This window comes from Aethina tumida, chromosome 7 (assembly GCF_024364675.1).
Source record: "Aethina tumida isolate Nest 87 chromosome 7, icAetTumi1.1, whole genome shotgun sequence".
Taxonomy (NCBI): Eukaryota; Metazoa; Arthropoda; class Insecta; order Coleoptera; family Nitidulidae; genus Aethina; species Aethina tumida.
The window spans coordinates 1,678,553-1,698,357 of NC_065441.1; the positions used below are offsets into that span (position 1 = coordinate 1,678,553).

The following is a 19,805-nucleotide window of genomic DNA, read 5'->3' on the forward strand; positions in this document are numbered from 1 at the left end:
AACCGTTCAATCCGATCCGTATCAGTTTGATGTGAGCCAGGTACGCAACCCCTTTTTTATATTCACGCGGATAATGTTATGCAAGGACAAGTGTTGTCGTTTTACATGTGTAATGAGGGGAGTGAGGATGGAAAAGAGTTGTTTACAACCCCTTTTTTATACGGATCTGAATGGGTTTATCGCGATAGGTAAATAAGGTGTGAGACACGGTCTATTTACATGTCAATGTGTTGGCACACTTTGTGGCTTTTAAAATCGGTAAATAAAGGTGGGGATTGACTGGAAATTACTACGGAAGATTATTTGGAGAGTCATGGTTTTTGAGAAACATGATTAATTGGAACATTTGATCGATTTCATTTAAATCAACCAATTTTGTTTTCATAAACATTATAATACTAAGAAAAATATACACATTTTCAATTTTAGAAATAATTTTTTTATTTCAATATGTTGTCTTTGGTTGAAATGTAGAAAAGGAATAAAAATATTTTAAAACATTAATTGAACTTATTTTGGTAATAATGCTGTTTATATATTGTTCGAAACATTTTATAAAAGTTATTGATGAGTAAATTGATTTTCATCATTTTCATAAATAAGTTTTCAATAATTTAAAATATACTAATTGAACTTATGATGACAACATTACCCTTTATAAATTATCTTATTTTCTTTAAGAAATTCTGTCTATAAAATTGATTTAAATCATTTTCATAAATATTGTTTCATTAATATAAAAATTAGAAAGATTTAAATATATATATATATATATAATTTTTGAATTTATTTTTTAGTATAATAAGAAACCTATTAATTATTGTTTTTACTCAATAATTATTTATTAAAGGATACTTTTAAAATAATTATAATCAGTTAATAAATTCTCTTTGTTATAATGGTTGAAATATGAATTTTAAAAGAGAAAATATATTTAATAGAAAGCAAACATACAAACAATTTTTTCGATTTAATTTTTTATTTTATAATAATTGGAAATAATTTATTTGTATATTTATCAAATATTTAAACAATTTTTTTTATTTATAATAATTGAGATATAAAAAAGAGTATGAATAATTCTATTAAATTGTAATAAATTTATCAATATGTAGATGTATTCGTTGTAAAAACTGATAAAATATTAATATTATTTAACTAAATATTTAAATATATAACGAATGTACTTTGAACATGAGTAATACGTAGATAAACAGATAAATTGCCGGGAGAAATGTTTCAAGAAAAAAGACCAGCATCATCATGATGAGTGTGGAACGTCGCAAAAATTGCATCCGACACTTTTAATGTGTTTTTACAACAATGAATGTGGAGGAGAAAGTATTTAATGAAATTTAATGAAATATGACGGCGAATAGCCATTATATCAGTATTAATAACTGTCAATTTATCAAAAAGACATTAAAGGCTTCTCATAAAAGCGCAAAAATATGAAACTTTGAAACATTAATTAATTTAATTAGTAAAGTTTCGGGACGTTTACCCAACACACATATATGTGATTTAGTGTCCGACATTATTATTTTATATCTCCCATTTTCTTTCGGTTTATTAATTTATGAAACTTTAGATTGATCCGGTGTCGGTTTCAATTTATACGAAAAACAATATCAATTTAGGTTGTTACGTTACTTCAAGCCGTATCGCAAAGTAAACAACACAATTAAAGTAAAATGTAATCCGGATTTTTAAAATTCTTGAATATCTTATCATAATCAAATAAAGGCGTATTTTAATAAGTTACGTAAGTCGAATCGACAGAAAACAAGGGAAGAGAAGAGAAAAAGAGTTGGACGTTTTACTTTGGCGAGGAAGGATTTTCGTCGTCTAGAAATAGTTGGAATTGTCGGACGCTCGCGACTGCATAAGCAGCCAACAAGAAGCAAGCTGGCGAGGAGGCAAAGAAGCACAAACAATGCCGGTTTTTTTTCGGGGTTGGGACGCCCTCAGCATTTAAAGTGCCTCCGCGCTCGGACCGTCGCCGTCGCTGAATCGCCGATTTACATTTCGGAAATCGGAATGCCTCTCTAATGAGACCGGGCGACGGACAAAAAATCGCTTTCGTGCAAAATTCGGACAATTATTCTAATGCCGTGCCGTGCGCCGACACAATAAAAGCCTCGCGTCGACCGAAATAGACCCCATCGACGTAATTAAAAGGCCGGGACACTCCCCCGCAACTGTCCTTTCCCCGATGCATAAACGATGGACGACGCGCCGGACGGGACGAATCGGAGTCGCGAAACGGAAAATAAAAAACAAATGGTAGACGACCAATTATCGGAGCTAGTCCATTACTTAGTAATCAGCTTTTTTCATTATTAGATGTATTGTTTGGCGCAATTATCGGGTAATTGTATGGGGAATGTCAAATTGCAGGTCTAATGTCGCGAAAAAAACTGTAATTTTATTGTGCGGGTCGATAGATCCGTTTCCAAGGATCCAGGACTCAAAATTACACGTGCATAATGTATAAGGTTCGTCCCTTTACTTATTTGCAGGTATTAATTACTTTCGTACTTGGACTCGTTAAAGAGATTATTTTATTAACTGTAACTACAAAAATACATGTATTTACAATCATTAAACGATTCTAGAAAATGATTTTTATATTATAAACTAGCGAATTGCCCTGTATAAATAAATGAAAGCAACTTGTTTCTCCAATAATTACTCAAAATCTGTGTTTAAAAAGAAAATTTAAAAATTCATCAACATATTTTGATGGTTATAATAATTAACATTACAGAAGAATTAGAAGATGTTTAAATTAAAATTAATAATCAGAAAATATTAATATAATCATAAAACAAAACAAATTAAATCAAATTATTTTCTACAAAAACGTATTTAATAATTATTTAATTATAATATTAATATAATCTGTAATAAAAATATAATAAAATAACTATTTTATTAATTTATGATTAAAATATAGAAGAGAATTAGAAGGCTTTTAAATGAAAAACAAGTATTTAACAAGTTTTAAATATTAAGAAATTCCATTACATAAAAAGTATTCACTAAAAGTGTCCGTTATTATTTATGCAGTTAGAGACACGGAATGAAAAATTCAAAAAAACGGTGACAATTTCGTGCAGCATGTCCATAGATCATCGAAAATGATGTTTACAACTTGAGCCGGTCGTGAAATAATTTTCAATATTAAAAAGGGATAAGGTCACGTAAAAAAAGCATATTTTTTATGCGACACCATAAACTTCCCCGTCCTGTCATTTAGTTTACGTCCTTTATCCATACGCTTTACATCGGTTACACCGTATATCGGGGGTGGAGAATGTTCGAGGCCGGGCGCCACCTTGGCCCGATGGTCCGCGTTGATATACTGCCCCCTGCCAGGTTATATATTCCTAATAAAATTGTCCGAAACGTAAAACCATAAATTACTATCGGAAAACGAAAAAAACAATAAAAAAATATTATTTACCGTCCGTGATATGCAACCAACAATACGAATCTTATCAATTTTAAATCGTACAAAGTGAAGAGCCCCATTTTATCCACTCTCATTCAAATCGAATTACACTCGAGTCCCTGAAAGTCCTGAAATACGTTTCGGTCGGGTTTGAGCACGTCCCGCTTTGTCGCACGAGAAATTAGTTTATTCGATGATAAGGGCGGCGCAGCTTTTTAACTCCCGGTCAGCAATATTATTTCACTAATAATGTGTCAAGGTTCAATTCAAATTAGCGTCGTTTCTTTGGGGGCGCAAAAATTGACTTTGTCAGGGGGTAAATACTCACTCGGTGACAATCCCAGTCTTGTTTGGAGGACTTTTGAGTCTTCTGGGGCTGTTGACAGCTCCGATCTCCACGGAATCTCTTGGTCGTTCATCCATAGTTTTCCTGAAAAATACACCAATTACTAAAATTGTTTAAAAATATAAAGAAGCTTAATTTAATGGTATTCTTTTGGCCTTAAATAAAGTAATCATATTTTTGATAGTTTTGATAAGATTCTTCTCAAATTATACAATTTTTTAAAAATTATTATTAAATCATTAAAATTTCAGTTATTTTAAATTATATTTCTATTAAAATTGGACACTCATTATAACTATTTTATGATTAAAAAATTATTATAATAATTTATAATAAACAAAATTTTGATTCATTTAAAAAAAATAGTATCTATAATGTTGGAATTATTTATTAAATTAAAATATATACTAATAATATAATTAAAATTTTGAAATCTACAATTTCAAATCAATTTTAATTAATAAAAATTAAAATTTTATTAATGTAGTAGTATTAAATGTTATTCCTATTAAAATTCTTCTTAAACATCACTCAACAATTGGGTTTTGATGTTTGGACATTCATTTTCACGTCACTGACGAGATTCTAGTATTGTAGATGTATTAATGAAGAGAATTCGTTCGTCCGGTGCGAGATGCTGTGTGTGCCGAGACGAAAAGAGGGTGGCCATATTGATTAGTGAGGACCCTAGTTAGCAGCCACCCCCGAACTACCCTCGAAGCGCGGCACTACTTCATTTATTTACCCAACATATTATTGGTCCTCCCCGGTTTTTCCATTCTCTTCTCGCGCTTCCATTCAACTGTTTTGTCTTTTGACGACGATTCGAATATTTGTTGTTTGTTTGGGTGGTGTCTTTGATTACGTACTGATTTGGTAAGCTGTTTTAAAACTGTGTTTAATAATAATAATCGGGTTGTGGGGCTTAAAACTGAGAGAGATTTATCCAAGGTCGAGGTAATTCCGTTTAATACAGATTTCGTTTTTAAGACACCGGCTATAATTGGTTCAAAGAAGCCAGTAGCTGGACTATCGTTTCGGTAATGATAGCCTTTCGGACGATTGTTTTTTACATTGCTCCAGGTACTAAGAAATATGAATGTTTTTTATTCGTTTCTGGTCCGGCGTCGAGTAGAAATGTAGCTATAATATTTATATAATTATTCGGTAAACAGTTAAATACCAGCCAGTTTCCCACCGTCCAACTAAAATCTTAATCAGCATCAGTTCTAACGGTCCGGGCCCAGAAAAAAATATTCATTCCAGAGTTAATAACGAACGGGACGTAGATAAGAGTCCTCCCGCTTAATCTCCAATTTCCCGAAAGTTAGTAGTCAACATTCAACAACCCGGCGGCTATCTGATTTAAAGCGGGATAAAACCCGAATTAAATAAAAGTGAAATAGGGGCATTTTGAGCGTGTGGGGGGCCGGGGCCATTTTCTCTCTTTGAACCCGGCGAAATTCGATTGAAAGGGGCCCCTAAGTAAATTGCGGCGACGGCTTTCAGGAGAGCCCGGTCCTTGCGAATCAGTGCAACGGAAGGAAGCCGGCGTGGGCGGCGGAGGTGGGCCGCAAGGAGCTACATTGTTTGCTTGTTGTGCGCCCGCATCCAAAAACCAAATGAATCTTATCAAAGTCCCAGTTCGTAGGAATATTCCTTCGGCTGTTTTGTGTGCTTTCGTCTTTCCATTTTCTGTGGAGAGTAATCGAAATCATGGGGAAATGGGGGTAGGAATTAGTCCTGCACACTTTGAGCAGTTGTTTAATTTATACAAAATGTTTTGAACATTTGAACCAACTTCAAATAAAATATTTAAATTTTTTGAGTAAATATTACAAAATGTAAGTTACCCACTTCTTTTACAGAGTAATTTAAAAAGTATATAATAAGAAATAATAAAAAAGTATGTAAAGAACAATTTAATTAATTTTTGTATATAAAAGTTTCATTAAAAAATACTATTTATAGACTGTAATACATTTTTTATAACAGAATAGTTTTATATTTATTTTTTATTCCTCAAACGTGTCATCGTCTTTATACACACACAAAAAATTAATTTTCCCATAAAAATTGTTGCACATTTTAGGGATGAAACCTTAATTTTCTATTAAAAAAACTTGGACAATAGATTCGAGACTTTTACCCCAAAAATGGTCTTTCTAAAATTTGCACCTTGTGAGAATTTTTAACCTTTTTATGGAAACCCTTAAAAAATTCACCCCTGTTAAAAAGTGCGTTTTTTCACATTTGGGATTTGGGTCACATCATAATCCACCCCTCGACATTTTTTAGGGTAAATCGTATGTTTTATTCACAATTTGATTGAATTGAAACCAGTTATGAGTGTGTATCAAATCATTAAGTTGTGTACTTTAAGGAAATGGTTAATTTGTGAAGATAATAAATGAATAAAGTGAATTAAAAGTTTTAATTCGGACAATAAAATGAATGAATAAAATATTATTTAAATTTTTTGAGAAAAAATTACAAAATTTAAGTTGTCCACTTGTTTTACAAGGGTAGTTTAAAGAGTATATAATAAGAAATAACAAAAAAGTATATAAAGAACGAGTTAATTAATTTTTATATATAAAAGTTTCATTAAAAAACCTTAATATTTTTAAAATCTTATGAAAAATTACTAATTATTAACTTTTTATAAGAATAACAGAAACGTCCCATCGTCTTTATGCATACACAAAAAGTGCCTTTTCCCATAAAAATTGTTGGACATTTAAGGGATGAAAGCTAATCTATTTTCTATTAAAAAAAACTTTGACAATAGATTCGAGATTTTTATCTCAAAAGTGGCCTTTCTAAAATTTGCACCTTGTGAGAATTTTTAACCTTTTTACGGAAACCCTTAAAAAACTCTCACCCCAGTTGAAAATTGCATTTTTTCACATTGAAAAGATTTGGGTCACATCATAATCCACCCCTCGATATTTTTTAGGGTAAATCGTATGTTTTATTCACAATTTCATTGAATTGAAGTTGTATCAAATCATTAAGTTGTGTACTTTAAGGAAACGGTTAATTTGTGAAGACAATAAAAGAATAAAGTGAATTAAAAGTTTTAATTTAGCGGACAATAAAAAATATATTAAAGTTTTGTAGGTTTAATAAAATGATATATAAACATGGTTTTAGTAAAATTGTTTTTCAAAAATAATAAAGCAATATTAAAAACGATTTACCACTCAAGTTAATTCAATTAACAGAATTATTAAATTTCTGAGATTTTATCATTTAATTCAGATTGTGGCACAATTACAAAAAATAATATAAATAAATCGTTAATTGCTTTGTCGGCCTTTTCCAATTTTCCACGCTTTTAACGTTAATTTCTACAAACAAATTAATACACGAGGATGATTTCTAATAATTTCTTTATTATTAATCGTTCCCATTCAGTTGGGGCGCATCCACCACGTCCCACTCGACTTCCTGTTCGATAATTGCGTCTTATTTACCTGTCACAGACACAGGGTACGGACCTGAGACGGTTGAACGTGTGTCGCTTGACATATGTTTGCAAAACAGGCGAGGGGTTGGTCTCGTGTCGAAAATCCAAAAGGGTTGCCATTGGTTACCGGTCGCGAATAAGGGATTGCAAAGCGGTTATGTCGCGCGCGGGATGCCCATAAAAATGAGCATGTAAAAACGTGCGAGGTCGCGCAAGCGTTTCGCTACCCCCTTTTTACATAATATCGATAAAGATATGGGCGGGTTACGCGTGCGCGTCGCCGCTCCCCGAGATACGCGGGCGGCTACCCCTTTCGCGTCCGCGTCATCTGCATACCGGGCCCGAGCGGCGAATTGCGATGGCGGTGCCCCGCAAGGGATGTTTTCGCCCTTAATCGTTCTTTAAAGCCAGACAAATGGTGAAGAATTTAACACAATTTAAAGTGTCTTTTCATAATATAAATTTAAAAAAATATATATTAATATTTAAAAAACTGACAAAAGGTATAAGCTATTTTATTATTATAATTTTATAAAAAATTTTGATTCATTTAGAAAAAAATATCTATAATATTTAAATTATGATGTACAGAATACATTCTAATAATACAATTAAAATTTAAAATATTAAAATTATTATAAATATTTAATTACTTAATTAAATATTCAAATGATGTTATTAGATATATTTATAATATTTCAAACTTTTGAAATAACTTTTAAATTGGAATTTAATAAAAAATTGCTCATTAAATTATTTCTATAAATTTATAAATTAATTAAAAAAAGCTAATTAATAAAAATATTAATTCAAAAAGCAGAATTCATTTTAATTTAATAAAATATCTAAATAATTTTATTAAATTAAAGTGGTTTTAATATTTTAAATCTTTAAATTGAAAATTAATATAAAAAAATTTTTATTAAATTATTTTTATTATCTAAATTTAAATTCTAAGTAATAAAATTAATATTTTCAGGAACAAAATCTTATTTTAATTAAAAAATAGTATTTTAAATGGTTAAATATAATAAAATATTTAAATAAATTTATTAAATTAATATAAAAAATTTTATTAATATTATAAATTAATTAAAAAATATTAAAAGTTTTATTTAATATTTAATATTTTTTTTATCTGATAATCTGAAAGTCAGTATAAAATATTTAAATGGTTTTATAAATTAATTTCTAAGAAAATAAAGATTTATAAAAGAATATACTTTTATAATACAGATTCGTCATGACAATTTGAAATTTTAAAAGCGTTTAATGCTCTTAAAAACCGCCGATCGAAACAGTCGAAAACCGTCAACCGATTTAAAACCCCATAAAAAGGGAACCCCACCGACCAAAAAAAATCAAAACATTAAAAAGCAAATACGCGACTCGCCAAAAATGGTGTTTGTTGTGCGCCCTTTGAAATCATGACATGTGGCCGCATTGTCGGACGCACGCTCTCTTTCATCCCGCTACCTGGAGGGTCGCAACCCTTATTCGCATCAGCTGTGCACCGTGCAAACAACCTGAAAACCGAAAACCCGAATATTTTTTTTTTCTTGCACTGAAAAAGAAGGAAACTGAAATAATATCATTTTTTCTTCGGCGCATTGTTCGGGGTGCGTCTTTAAGAAATCGTGAATCGGGATTATGGTCCGTTGACGTGTTCATTTTCGAACCCGAGGCGAATCGGGGACTGGTAATAAAAAAAAACCGTTGGCAACAGAAACAGTAATATATCAAAATGCGAACAAAGGGGTGGCTTTAAAATAAATTTTAGCCCGTGTTTTTTAAAAGGACAAACCCCTTTTGTTGAATCGCGTGCCGGTAATAATATAATGGGGTTCTATTGTGCGGATTTTTTTAACAATTTCCATTGGACATAACGAACCAATTGAAAGTGGTGTTTTGCATAATAACCGACGGAATCGTGAATTTAAACGGGTCGCTCACAAAATGGCGCACCGAAATTTAAATTTATTCTCATTTCATTTGAATAAACGAAGGTCAATCGCTCAATTTATTATTAATTACTGTTACATTTCTTACAGCAATTAGCACCATTAACATAACAATCTTCTCACGGATACAAACTATGTTAAAGTGGCACTTTTTTTGCTTAATCCATTTTTATAGAAATCACGCAACCCCGAAGAAAAAAAAATCAATTGACATTCATGAACGTCAAAAATTTAATGACTCGCCCCATTTTTACCTTGCTAGGTAAACTCGGTTAAAAAACAAGGGGTGGATTACGTTATTGTTCGTTTCGATGTGAAAAAATGCGTTTTTGTGCGTAAATCGAGGGGAAGGTTTCCCGAAATTGGTCGTATTCGCACAAGGTGGTTTTTTTTATTAAAAAAATACTTTCCGGGGTAAAAATCTCACGACCTATTGTTACGATTTTTTTGTAAGTTTGAAGAATTTTTGTGGGAAAAATGTCGTTTTTTGTCTTGATTTTTAGGGGATGTGCTTCAGATATTTCTCAAGAAGGGTGTTTTTTTTTTTTTAATTTTGCAACGACTTTTACTGGACAATTCGGGGTGAAAGGCGTTAAAAAATTTTATGGGAAAAAAGTAAATCTTGTATTAAGTTTCGGGGGTTGTTTTTCATTATTTTTTGGTCCCCAAAAGTTCGTTACACAATCTGTAAGATCCATCAACTGATTCGTTTTAAATCAAATTTTGTTCAAACAAAGAAAAATCGTTACAACTTCAACAGTCTTAAAAAACCGTTTAAAAGGCTTTAAAGGGAAAAACGTAAATCTGGCTAGTTTCAGGTGTATCATCTATTGTTCAAAAGTTCGTTACTAAATCTAGAAGATTCATAAAAAACGATGGAATCTTATACTCCTGACATGTATTCATCTCAAGTCAAAAAAGTACGTTATAACTTTTGTTTGGTCAAAAAAACCGTTGAAAAATTTTTATAGGAAGTAAATGAATCTAGTGTTAAGGGCTGTTTTTAATATTTTTTCACGTAACTGATGATTTTAACGGTTAAAAAGTTCCTTGTGGAATCTAGAATATACGTAAAAAACGTTAGAAACTACTTCTGAAATATATTTATAGGTTTTTTCATTATTTTTTTCAGATTAACTATTTTTATTGTAACAATTAAAAGCATCTTTAACGGTTTTTTAACTGTAATCTATTTAATAACAGTATTTTTTTCAAATAAGAATATTTTAATATTCTGACATCATTAAAGATCAGTATTTTATGTATTAAGATTAAAAAAACATATTTTATGTTCAGTTTTATAACATACTTTAATTAATTGATGTTTTATTATCTAAATTTAATTTCTAAATAGTAAAATTAATATTTTCAAGAACAAAATTCTTTCTTTTTGATTAAAAACATGAATAATTTTAAATAATTAAATAAAAAACATGTTTAAATAATTTTTATAAATTTATATATTAATTTAAAAAGACTAATTAATGAAAATATTATTTTAAATTATTAAATAAAATAAAATGTATAAATCTTTAAATTGAAAATTAATATAAAAAAGTTGATTTAAATATTTAAAATAATTTTTTACTGGATATAGAATACCAGATTAAAAAGTTTCTGTTGTAGTCTGATAAAAATTGGACACAAATTTATCAGAAATTAGGAATACAAACAAAACAATAATTTTTCAATGTTATGTATTTTCTTAATGAGTAAACATTTTTGTAGATTATAAAGAAATGAATAGTAAAATAAATGATAATTGAAGTAAATCTTAAAAATAAATAGGACATTAACGAGGCCTGTCTGATGAATCACAGAAAAGCGATAGAGGGAACAAAACGCATTTGTGTTATTGAAATCGGCTGTCAATTTTATGAGAAATCACCCCCGAGATAATTATTCCGAAAAACACCAATTAACAAAAACCCATTCAACAAACACTCGACCCGGAGATAACAAAAAGCCCCTTAAAATCCAATATTCTAATATCACTTATCCCATTTCGCCAAAAACAGGTAGAACGAAATATGTTTTGAGATAGTGGATGATTGACACCTTAATAGGCGCACCTATTCACAGAAAATATGAAACGCGTCCGGAATTCCAACAAAAGCACTTGCCTCACAAAAATTACGATACACCAAGAATCGCTTTAATTAAACCCCGAAATTCCACCCCCTCCACCCCCTCCATCCCACCGGAGGGCGTCGATTTTTAAAGACGCTAACTGTTTCTCCGGAACAGTAATTGAATTGTCTTGCTTTGTACAAGTGGTTTTGTGTCGCCGAAGTAAATCCGAAAGCAACCCCTCGCCACCGCCACTCCGCCCCGTCCCTAACCGGCGGCGATCTAATTGAATTCCACCCCCTTAGATACATATATATTTACAAGCCGATAAATTTTATTCCAATAAACTCCCCGCGGCCAATTACGGCGACCTCCGAAAAACGTCTATTACCCAAATTAAAGGGTTGAGAAGTGGAGGTAGCATGTGTGCGAATCGATCCGCCGTACAATACCCAAGCCGCCTACTCGCAAAATAAATAATAAAAATAAAAACATGTGCTCCCGTTTCTTACCACCGTACTCCTCCTTTAATGACACGTAATTATCTATTACTTTGCGGGGCAAAAATGGCCGGTCGGTTTTAGCGAGAAATCGTTAAGTTCTTTTTTCGTGGAGCGATTATTTTTCTGCCTCATGTCGGAACGGAATTATACATAAACGATAATTTACAGTTTCGACTCTTTTATTCGACGACATTAAGTGGGGCACGCCATTCAATGCGAATTGTAGTAACACAAGGGTTAAAAATTACAATAATTTGCCGCTGAGAACTAACGAATAACCAACTACTAAATGAATTCATCATATTATTTATCATAAATTTTCGTTATTATTTCAGTTAACTTATTTACTTACATTTTTAATAAGACCTATCGAACGTCTTATGGAATAAATCCACTGGAATATTCAAGAAATTTTATCTATTTTGACACACTAATTATAATTTAATGACGCTAAATAACATATTTAACGCTTGCGCATGCGCATATGCACATGTACATGGACACTGCCATCTATCAGACAATAGCCATATTAAGCAGGTATTTTATAATAATGTATAATTTTAGTTTTGGAATTGTAAATGAAGTAAGTACATAATTATTCTGAGTTTAATTTCACTCAATCCATGAGAAATAAAAACTCAACTATTAAATAATTCGATGGTCTCTACCACCACATATTTTAATAGTTATGCAAAGTTACGAAATGGAATAAAAGCAGTTTCGAAAGTAAACAAGGGGAAATAAAAAACCAATAAATCGGACCGCATGCACGGCCGGCAATAACTATACATAAATCGCCGCCAAAGAACGATAAATCTCGCTTAGCTAGTCTAATGGAGCCCATCAATACGAAACAATTAATTATTATAATAAGAGAATCGATCTTTCAATCAAGCCGGTTGTTCCGCGATCGAATTAATTAATTAAACCGGAATTCGATTGGCCGGTACGGCACTAAAACTTTGTTGTTTGTACATTTCGGCGGCCGTACAACCCGTACAAAAGAGCCGATTAATCATATCGCATGTTCGAATGCACTAATGAAATGCGGACTATTCTCTCTTCTCTTTAAAATAGTTCGTTCGAGGCTTCGTCGTCGGTGGAAAGTGAAAGGAGACCGAACGATATTAGTTATTTAAATCGTGCACAAAGGGAAAAACCAATAAAAGGGGCTTGAATTTTCGAAATTCAATTGGAAAATGGAATCGCATTGTCGACGCTTATCGAACGGGGCCCAATCGTTTCGACGACGCCGAGATAAGAATCGCCCCGCCGGACCAGCAAATCATCGCGATGAATATCCATTTATACGAACATAAAGGACCCCCTTTCGGCCATCTCCCCCGCGCCCTCGGATCCGGGGATGCGAGTTGGAAAAGGTGAAAAATCGAAAAACCGAAAAAACGTGCCTCTCCCACAGGCGTAACTCATCCGCGGGACGCGACCTAATACAACTAAATTATTAATGATTAAAACACCGTGGCCGATGATAAATACCGAACTGATTTTATGGGCGGCTCGCACGTGATCCCCCGGCATACCGGCTACGAATAACCGAAACGCGAATGCAGATTACGAAATTTATGTGTGGTGCTGTACCGAGAGAGTACGAGAGCTCCACATTAATTTTTTTATTGGTTTATTGGTTCGTCAGCACGTTCTGATATACTGCAAATTGCCTCGGCCCGAACCCGAACGCGATTGAACGCGGGACACAATGAGGAAAATGCAAATCCCATAAATACGATTTTCAATTAATCAGTTCCGCTGTTTACAGTACACCTGTGCGAGCCCGACTCTCCTCTGCACACTTTTTCTTCTTCATTAACACCAACAAACGAAAACAGTTATGGCTTAAATTTACTAATGTGCTGCTAAAGAGAACAATCATTTTGTAATGGTTTGATTTATTGTATTACATTTATTACAGTGATTAATGGCAAATTATTTTATAAGATTTAATACCAAATGTTCAAGACATAATTACGAACTAGTTTAACTAGATAAATTTAATATTAAATATTTGCACTTTAGCCATATTAGCTTAAATGTTGATGTATAATTTAAATAACGCTAGATAACATATTTAAGACTTGCGCATGCGCATATGCACATATACAAGAACACTGCCCTCTATCAGACAATAGCCATACTAATCAGGTATTATGAGGAGAAAATTAGGCAGCCGAGAGTACATTAATAATTTATAAATGATTAATTGAATTGAATGTAGATAACTGGAGTAAAACGGCATACAAGACTTGAGCAACAAAATCAGTTAACACAGTTTAATAGTTATGACACATGTGTATATGGATATGCGATTTGGCCATAAAACAATGCACGCAATTAATTAGATAGTGTTTTGGAATTGTGCGCGATCACATAGAAGGGTATAACGAGCCAATAAAAATGATTTTTTACGAATTAATTGCCTTGTCAGACCGAAAAAATTGTAAAAGCGTAACAAGCCATATAGTAAGAACAAACGTCCGTTTAATTAATAAAATAACAAAGAGCCGGACATACATATTTAATCGATTGTGTGCATTTTGAAATATCAATTCAGCTCTCGTAATGTAACACAAACGGTTTGTGTCTAATTAAAGGCATGGACGTAGGTAAAAATTTTGCATGTATGAATTTTTATGATCTTTTGTGCGGTGTGTGCACGGTGTCGTGAGAACAGAACAAATAAAATCTCGTTTCGTAATTATCATCAAAGGCAAAAACTCGTCGTCCATATAATTTCCATATATTCCAGCAGATTATATTCACATATTGCTCCAAGTAGAACTTTATAATACGTATATCCTTAACGAGCTAATGTCATTTTGTGCGACGCAGCGAAAAAAAAACGTCATTTACATCCTTTTCTACTACTTTCGTTCGTCCGTGTTTGATTGCATATTATTCAAAATTGTTTTATTATATAACAGTAATAACGCAGACAATTAACCGAGGCTAATCGACCGTTTCCCTTGTTCTCTTAACTTAAAATTAATTTGTTTTCGGTGTGAAAAATTCACTCGAATTTGTATTTGTCAGTCCCTTTGAATTTTACCGCAGCAGCCAATTAGAACTATTCAGTTTCTCGCATCGTGGTTCACTAAAATTTCTATTTATGCACTGATTTAAAAAGGTAATTAAAATATTTAACACAGTGCTGATTCTTTTAATTCATTCAAATTTATTAAAACATTCATAAAATAATCGTAAAATTGTCGGAAATTAATTTAAATTGTGTTCATTTGGGTCAAACTTACTTTTAGCACCATAGTGCCAACTTTAGTATACAATCAAATTAAATTTATTCGTTGTTCTGGTATTTTTTAAATATATTGATTCAACGAAATTAATATAAATTTAATTTTTAGGCATCTACATTTATATAAACAACTGGAATATTTAACACTATTTTAAAACTTTAATTTTTAACAAATTCTTTAAGTTATTTTAAATTTAAAAAATTATATAATTTTTAAATAGTAACAAAAATGTCCTATATTATTTTACTTACTTTGTCAAATCAAGGTACACCTTAGCACCACAGTGCTAACTTTGATATTTAATTTCTAAATTTACTGTACGATCAAATTCAATTTGTTCTTTGTTTGATTCAATAAAATTAATATAAAATTTCATTTATTGATTTCATAGTTTTATATAAACAATTAGAATATTTAGCACTATATTAAAATTCTTATTATTAATAGACTCTAAAAATTGTTTTAAATTAAAAAAATATATAATTAAGTATAATAATAACAATAAAATTGTCGTAAATTATTTTAGAAATTTAATCACTTGTTCAAATTAAAAAACAATTTAGCACCACAGTGCTAACTTTGAAATTTGATTTTTAAATTTACTGTACAATCAAATTCAAGTTATTTCTTGTATGATACAGTAAAATTAATATAGAATTAGTTTTTTTGGTTAAAAAAATATGTTACTTTAAATAAAATAATAATAATAATAATAAATTTTAAAATCTGATCATTTCATATAATTAAAAATACAACTTGACACCACAGTTTTAACGTTAAAACGATGACATTGACAAAATTGACTCTAAATGTTGTTCATAAATGCGACTTTAGCACCGTGGTGCCAACTTTAATTTCGATCTAAACAAACGAGTTTTAAATTAATTTCCGGTATATCATTTTCATTTTGTGCATGTAATTACGGTTGTGTTACAACAGAAGCGAAACTGTAGCACGGAATGTTTAATAAAAAGATGATTCATGAATTTTCAATGTGTCGAAACATCACTTTCTTCCCGATTGAGAAACCCAATGGATTATAACGAAATTAGTTATTATAATTGAACCACTAATCAATTTGAGCGTTTTGCGTCCGGAAGACTCGATAATAGTAAAACTAATCGTGTGCGGAAAATTAATTTAATTGTGATTACATGTGGATGAACCTGGCTGGTATTTACGTGTGCAGTTAAGCCGTATAATGACGTTAAAAAAATAATTCTCATATTTAAATAAGCGCTATCTGCGCTGGTTGAATATTCATAATTCCGAATGAATTATAGCGATTGTTGTTATGGTTTTTGAGCATGCAAATCCCATAGTGCTTTCTAATTAATGCCCTAACGAGACGATTAATACGCATTAAAAGTAAATGTATTTCAAGCAGATTAATAACCATCTAATAATAATAACAAGATCGGCAGATACAGGAACAGAATGCGGCCGGCCGGCTGGGTGTTATGTAAAGCCGTGGCCGTAGCCGTTAAGATGCGGAGCCGGGGCCGGGGCCGGGGCCGGAGCCGGAGGAGCGAGCGATAAAACACATGTAGATGCGCGATCGTAAACCAATATTTATATCGGGAGATGATTTTATTATATATGTCGGCGTGGTTTGCGCGACGGGGGGCGCCCTAATCATTCCACGGGGCTCGGACCGGCGACCAGCGACCAGCAGGTAGGAGCCGCATCTTGAAAAGCCCCTAATTGATTGACTTTACAATCGCCGAATCGTACACACAAACAAAACCGTCCTTATCGCCATATAGATTGATAACTAAGAACTGAATTCGTTACGTTACGTTACGTAAGAAGTGGAAGCTCCCCGGACCTAATTTGCCGTGTCCGACAACGAATTACAATTTATATTATTTTTAATGCAAAAATCGCAAATGAGTTGTGTGCAGTGTGCACTTTAGTAACGCTTCTCACAATACGCGAAACAAACGGATCGAGCCGGTTTTTGAATAATGATGATTGGTGTTACCATTTTGCCCCGGCTAAACCGGAAGTTAAATGTTATTACTTTCATATTAACAGTTAATAAAGTTCATGCAAATTGATAAGCATCTCGCACGTAAGCAAAACCAAGACATGCACAACTATCCATTTGCTTACATAATTCATTCATTAGTTTGGATTATATACTTTCATTTGCTCGAACCGTTTTTATGATTTTTCTGTTGCCAACTGTCTAATTTTCACACTAAATTTAGTGATTAGAACAACTGGGTTAATGATTTAAGGAAATTTAGTGACCTAACCTAATAATTAAATCGTTTTTATGATTTTTCTGTTGCCAACTGTCTAATTTTCACATTAAATTTAGTGATCAGCTCAACTGGGTTAACCTATCCTAATCATTTAAAGAAATTTAGTGATTTAACCTAACCTAACCGTTTTTTTTTTATTTTTCTGTCTAATTGTCACACCACATTTAGTGATCAGTACAACTGGGTTAACCTAACCAAATAATTTAAATAAATTTTGTGATTTAATCGAACCTAATAATTAAACCGTTTTTCTGACTTTTCTGTTGCCAGCTGTCTAATTGTCACACTAAATTTAGTGATCAGTACAACTGGTTTAACCTAACCAAATAATTTAAATAAATTTTGTGATTTAACCTAACCTAGCCTAAAAATTGAAACACTGAATTTGTGATGAAATATCAGTTTAATTAGTGATTTAATCTAATTCATTAATGTTAAATATTTCAATTTAGATTTAATTTTAAAATTTGAATCCATTGCTAGTTTTTATAATTATTTTGAGTTACTAAATTTGTGAATTATTTATTAAATTAAAAAATGATTTAACCTAAACCAACATTTAATTATTTGTCGACTTTTCGTAATATATAAAATACTAAATTTTTAATTAATTTATTTAGTGATTTAGTTGAATCATATTTTTTTACATCATTATTTGAATTCCTTGTTGGTTTCATTAACATTTAAAGCACTATATACAGTGATTTAACCTAACCCAATTTGGTTAATCCTTAAGGTTTAACTAATAATTTAATCAAATTAATTTAGTTAATACTTAAATAAATTGTCAGTTTTCCTAATTATTAAAATCATTAGATATATGAATTAACTATTAAATTAGTAAATGATTCAACCTAAACCAGTTGGCTGAATTCAATATTTAAGATTTGATTTTTTAATATATAAAATACATTTTTTTTCATTTAACTACTAATTTATTTAGTGATTTAGTTGAATCATATAATTTTATATTATTATTGAATTTCTTGTTGGTTTTCATTATCATTAATACACTAAATTTAGTGATTAAATTTAGCCCAGTTTGGTTAACTTAATATTTAAACTCATTGTTAGTTTTCCTTAAGATTTAACTAATAATTTAAATATATAGTGATATAATATTAGCCAAATGAGTTAAGATAAAATTTGAATTCATTATTAGTTTTCTTAATTATGAGAATCACTAAATTTAAACTATTTAATTAATTTAAACTATTAAATTAATAAATGATTCAATCTAAATTAGTTGAGTTAATTAACATTTAAAATTCATTGCCAGTGTTCCTTAATACCTTAAATTTTTAATTTAACTACTGATTTATTTAGTGATTCAGTTGAATCATACTATTTTACACTACTATTTGAATTCATTGTTGATATATGTTTTTTAATGTTTAACTAATATTTTAAATAGTGATTTAACTTCAACTTAACGAGTCAAACTAAAATTTTAATTTATTGTTGGTTTTTCTAATTATTTGAATCACTAAATTTGCAATTTAACTATTGATTTAATAAGTGATTCAACCTAAGCCAATTGAGTTAATAAAATTTTTAATATTTCTTAATATGTAAAACACTATATTTTTTATTTAACTATAAATATAAATAGTAATTTAACTTAATTATATTAATATATAAAGTATTAAATTTTTGATTTAACTACTAATTTATTTAGTTATTTAATTGAAACATTATTTTATATTGTAATTTGAATTCCAAATTGGCTTTTATTATAATTTAAAGCACTAACTAAATCTAGTGATTTAAAGCATTAAATTTATGTTTTGACTATTAATTTATTGGGTTAAGCCAACATTCGAAATTCGTCGTCGGTTTTACTTATTATTTAAAGTACGTTGATGGAACGGTGTTGCGGTCACGGATTCTTGACTCTCCCTAGTCAAATATGCTTAGCGACTGTGACAAAATCTTGTTTTATATAAACGTACACAAAAATTATTAAATTATAACGTTATGGTATGTGGGGTGTTACGGCATTATTGTCACATCTCCGCGTGCATTAAAATCGAATTAGCTTTAATTTCCAACTAAAGGTTTCCTTTTTGTTAGCTTTATGTTGCGTCAGATACGCAAATTAACTGTGCGACGCCGTCCTTTTCTTCGCCAACGTAAAAACAAATGCCGTGAAGACGGACGGCGTGTACTTTCACCGCAGGAATTGAATTTATTTTATGTAACGTCAACTTTAATGATTCCCCGTTTGTTTGTCCCCATTTTTATTGTCACCTTTACATAATCGCTTATTGATATGGCAAAATTAGTCAAAACACAACCAACAACTAGCTCTAATCTAAGTCGATTCCGGGAATGGGTTTAATTTACTTAATTCCCAACGAGCATAAAGTCGTAAATTACAATATTAATATCAATTCCTCGTCCGTTTTCTACGAAACTCGTCCGGCTTGATTACAAAGTTATCTTTTTTAAAAGCGC

The 19,805-nt window shown here is 30.9% G+C and overlaps 1 protein-coding gene across 1 annotated transcript in view; it reads right to left on the reverse strand.

Moving 5' to 3' along the window:
* LOC109606180 (POU domain, class 2, transcription factor 3-like) overlaps positions 1-19,805 on the reverse strand; it is a 45,413-nt gene that overhangs the window by 14,425 nt on the left and 11,183 nt on the right. Inside the window, exon 3 of the mRNA XM_049970146.1 lies at positions 3,786-3,887. Coding sequence (XP_049826103.1) covers positions 3,786-3,887 — 102 coding nt within the window. The remainder of the gene's footprint in view (positions 1-3,785; positions 3,888-19,805) is intronic.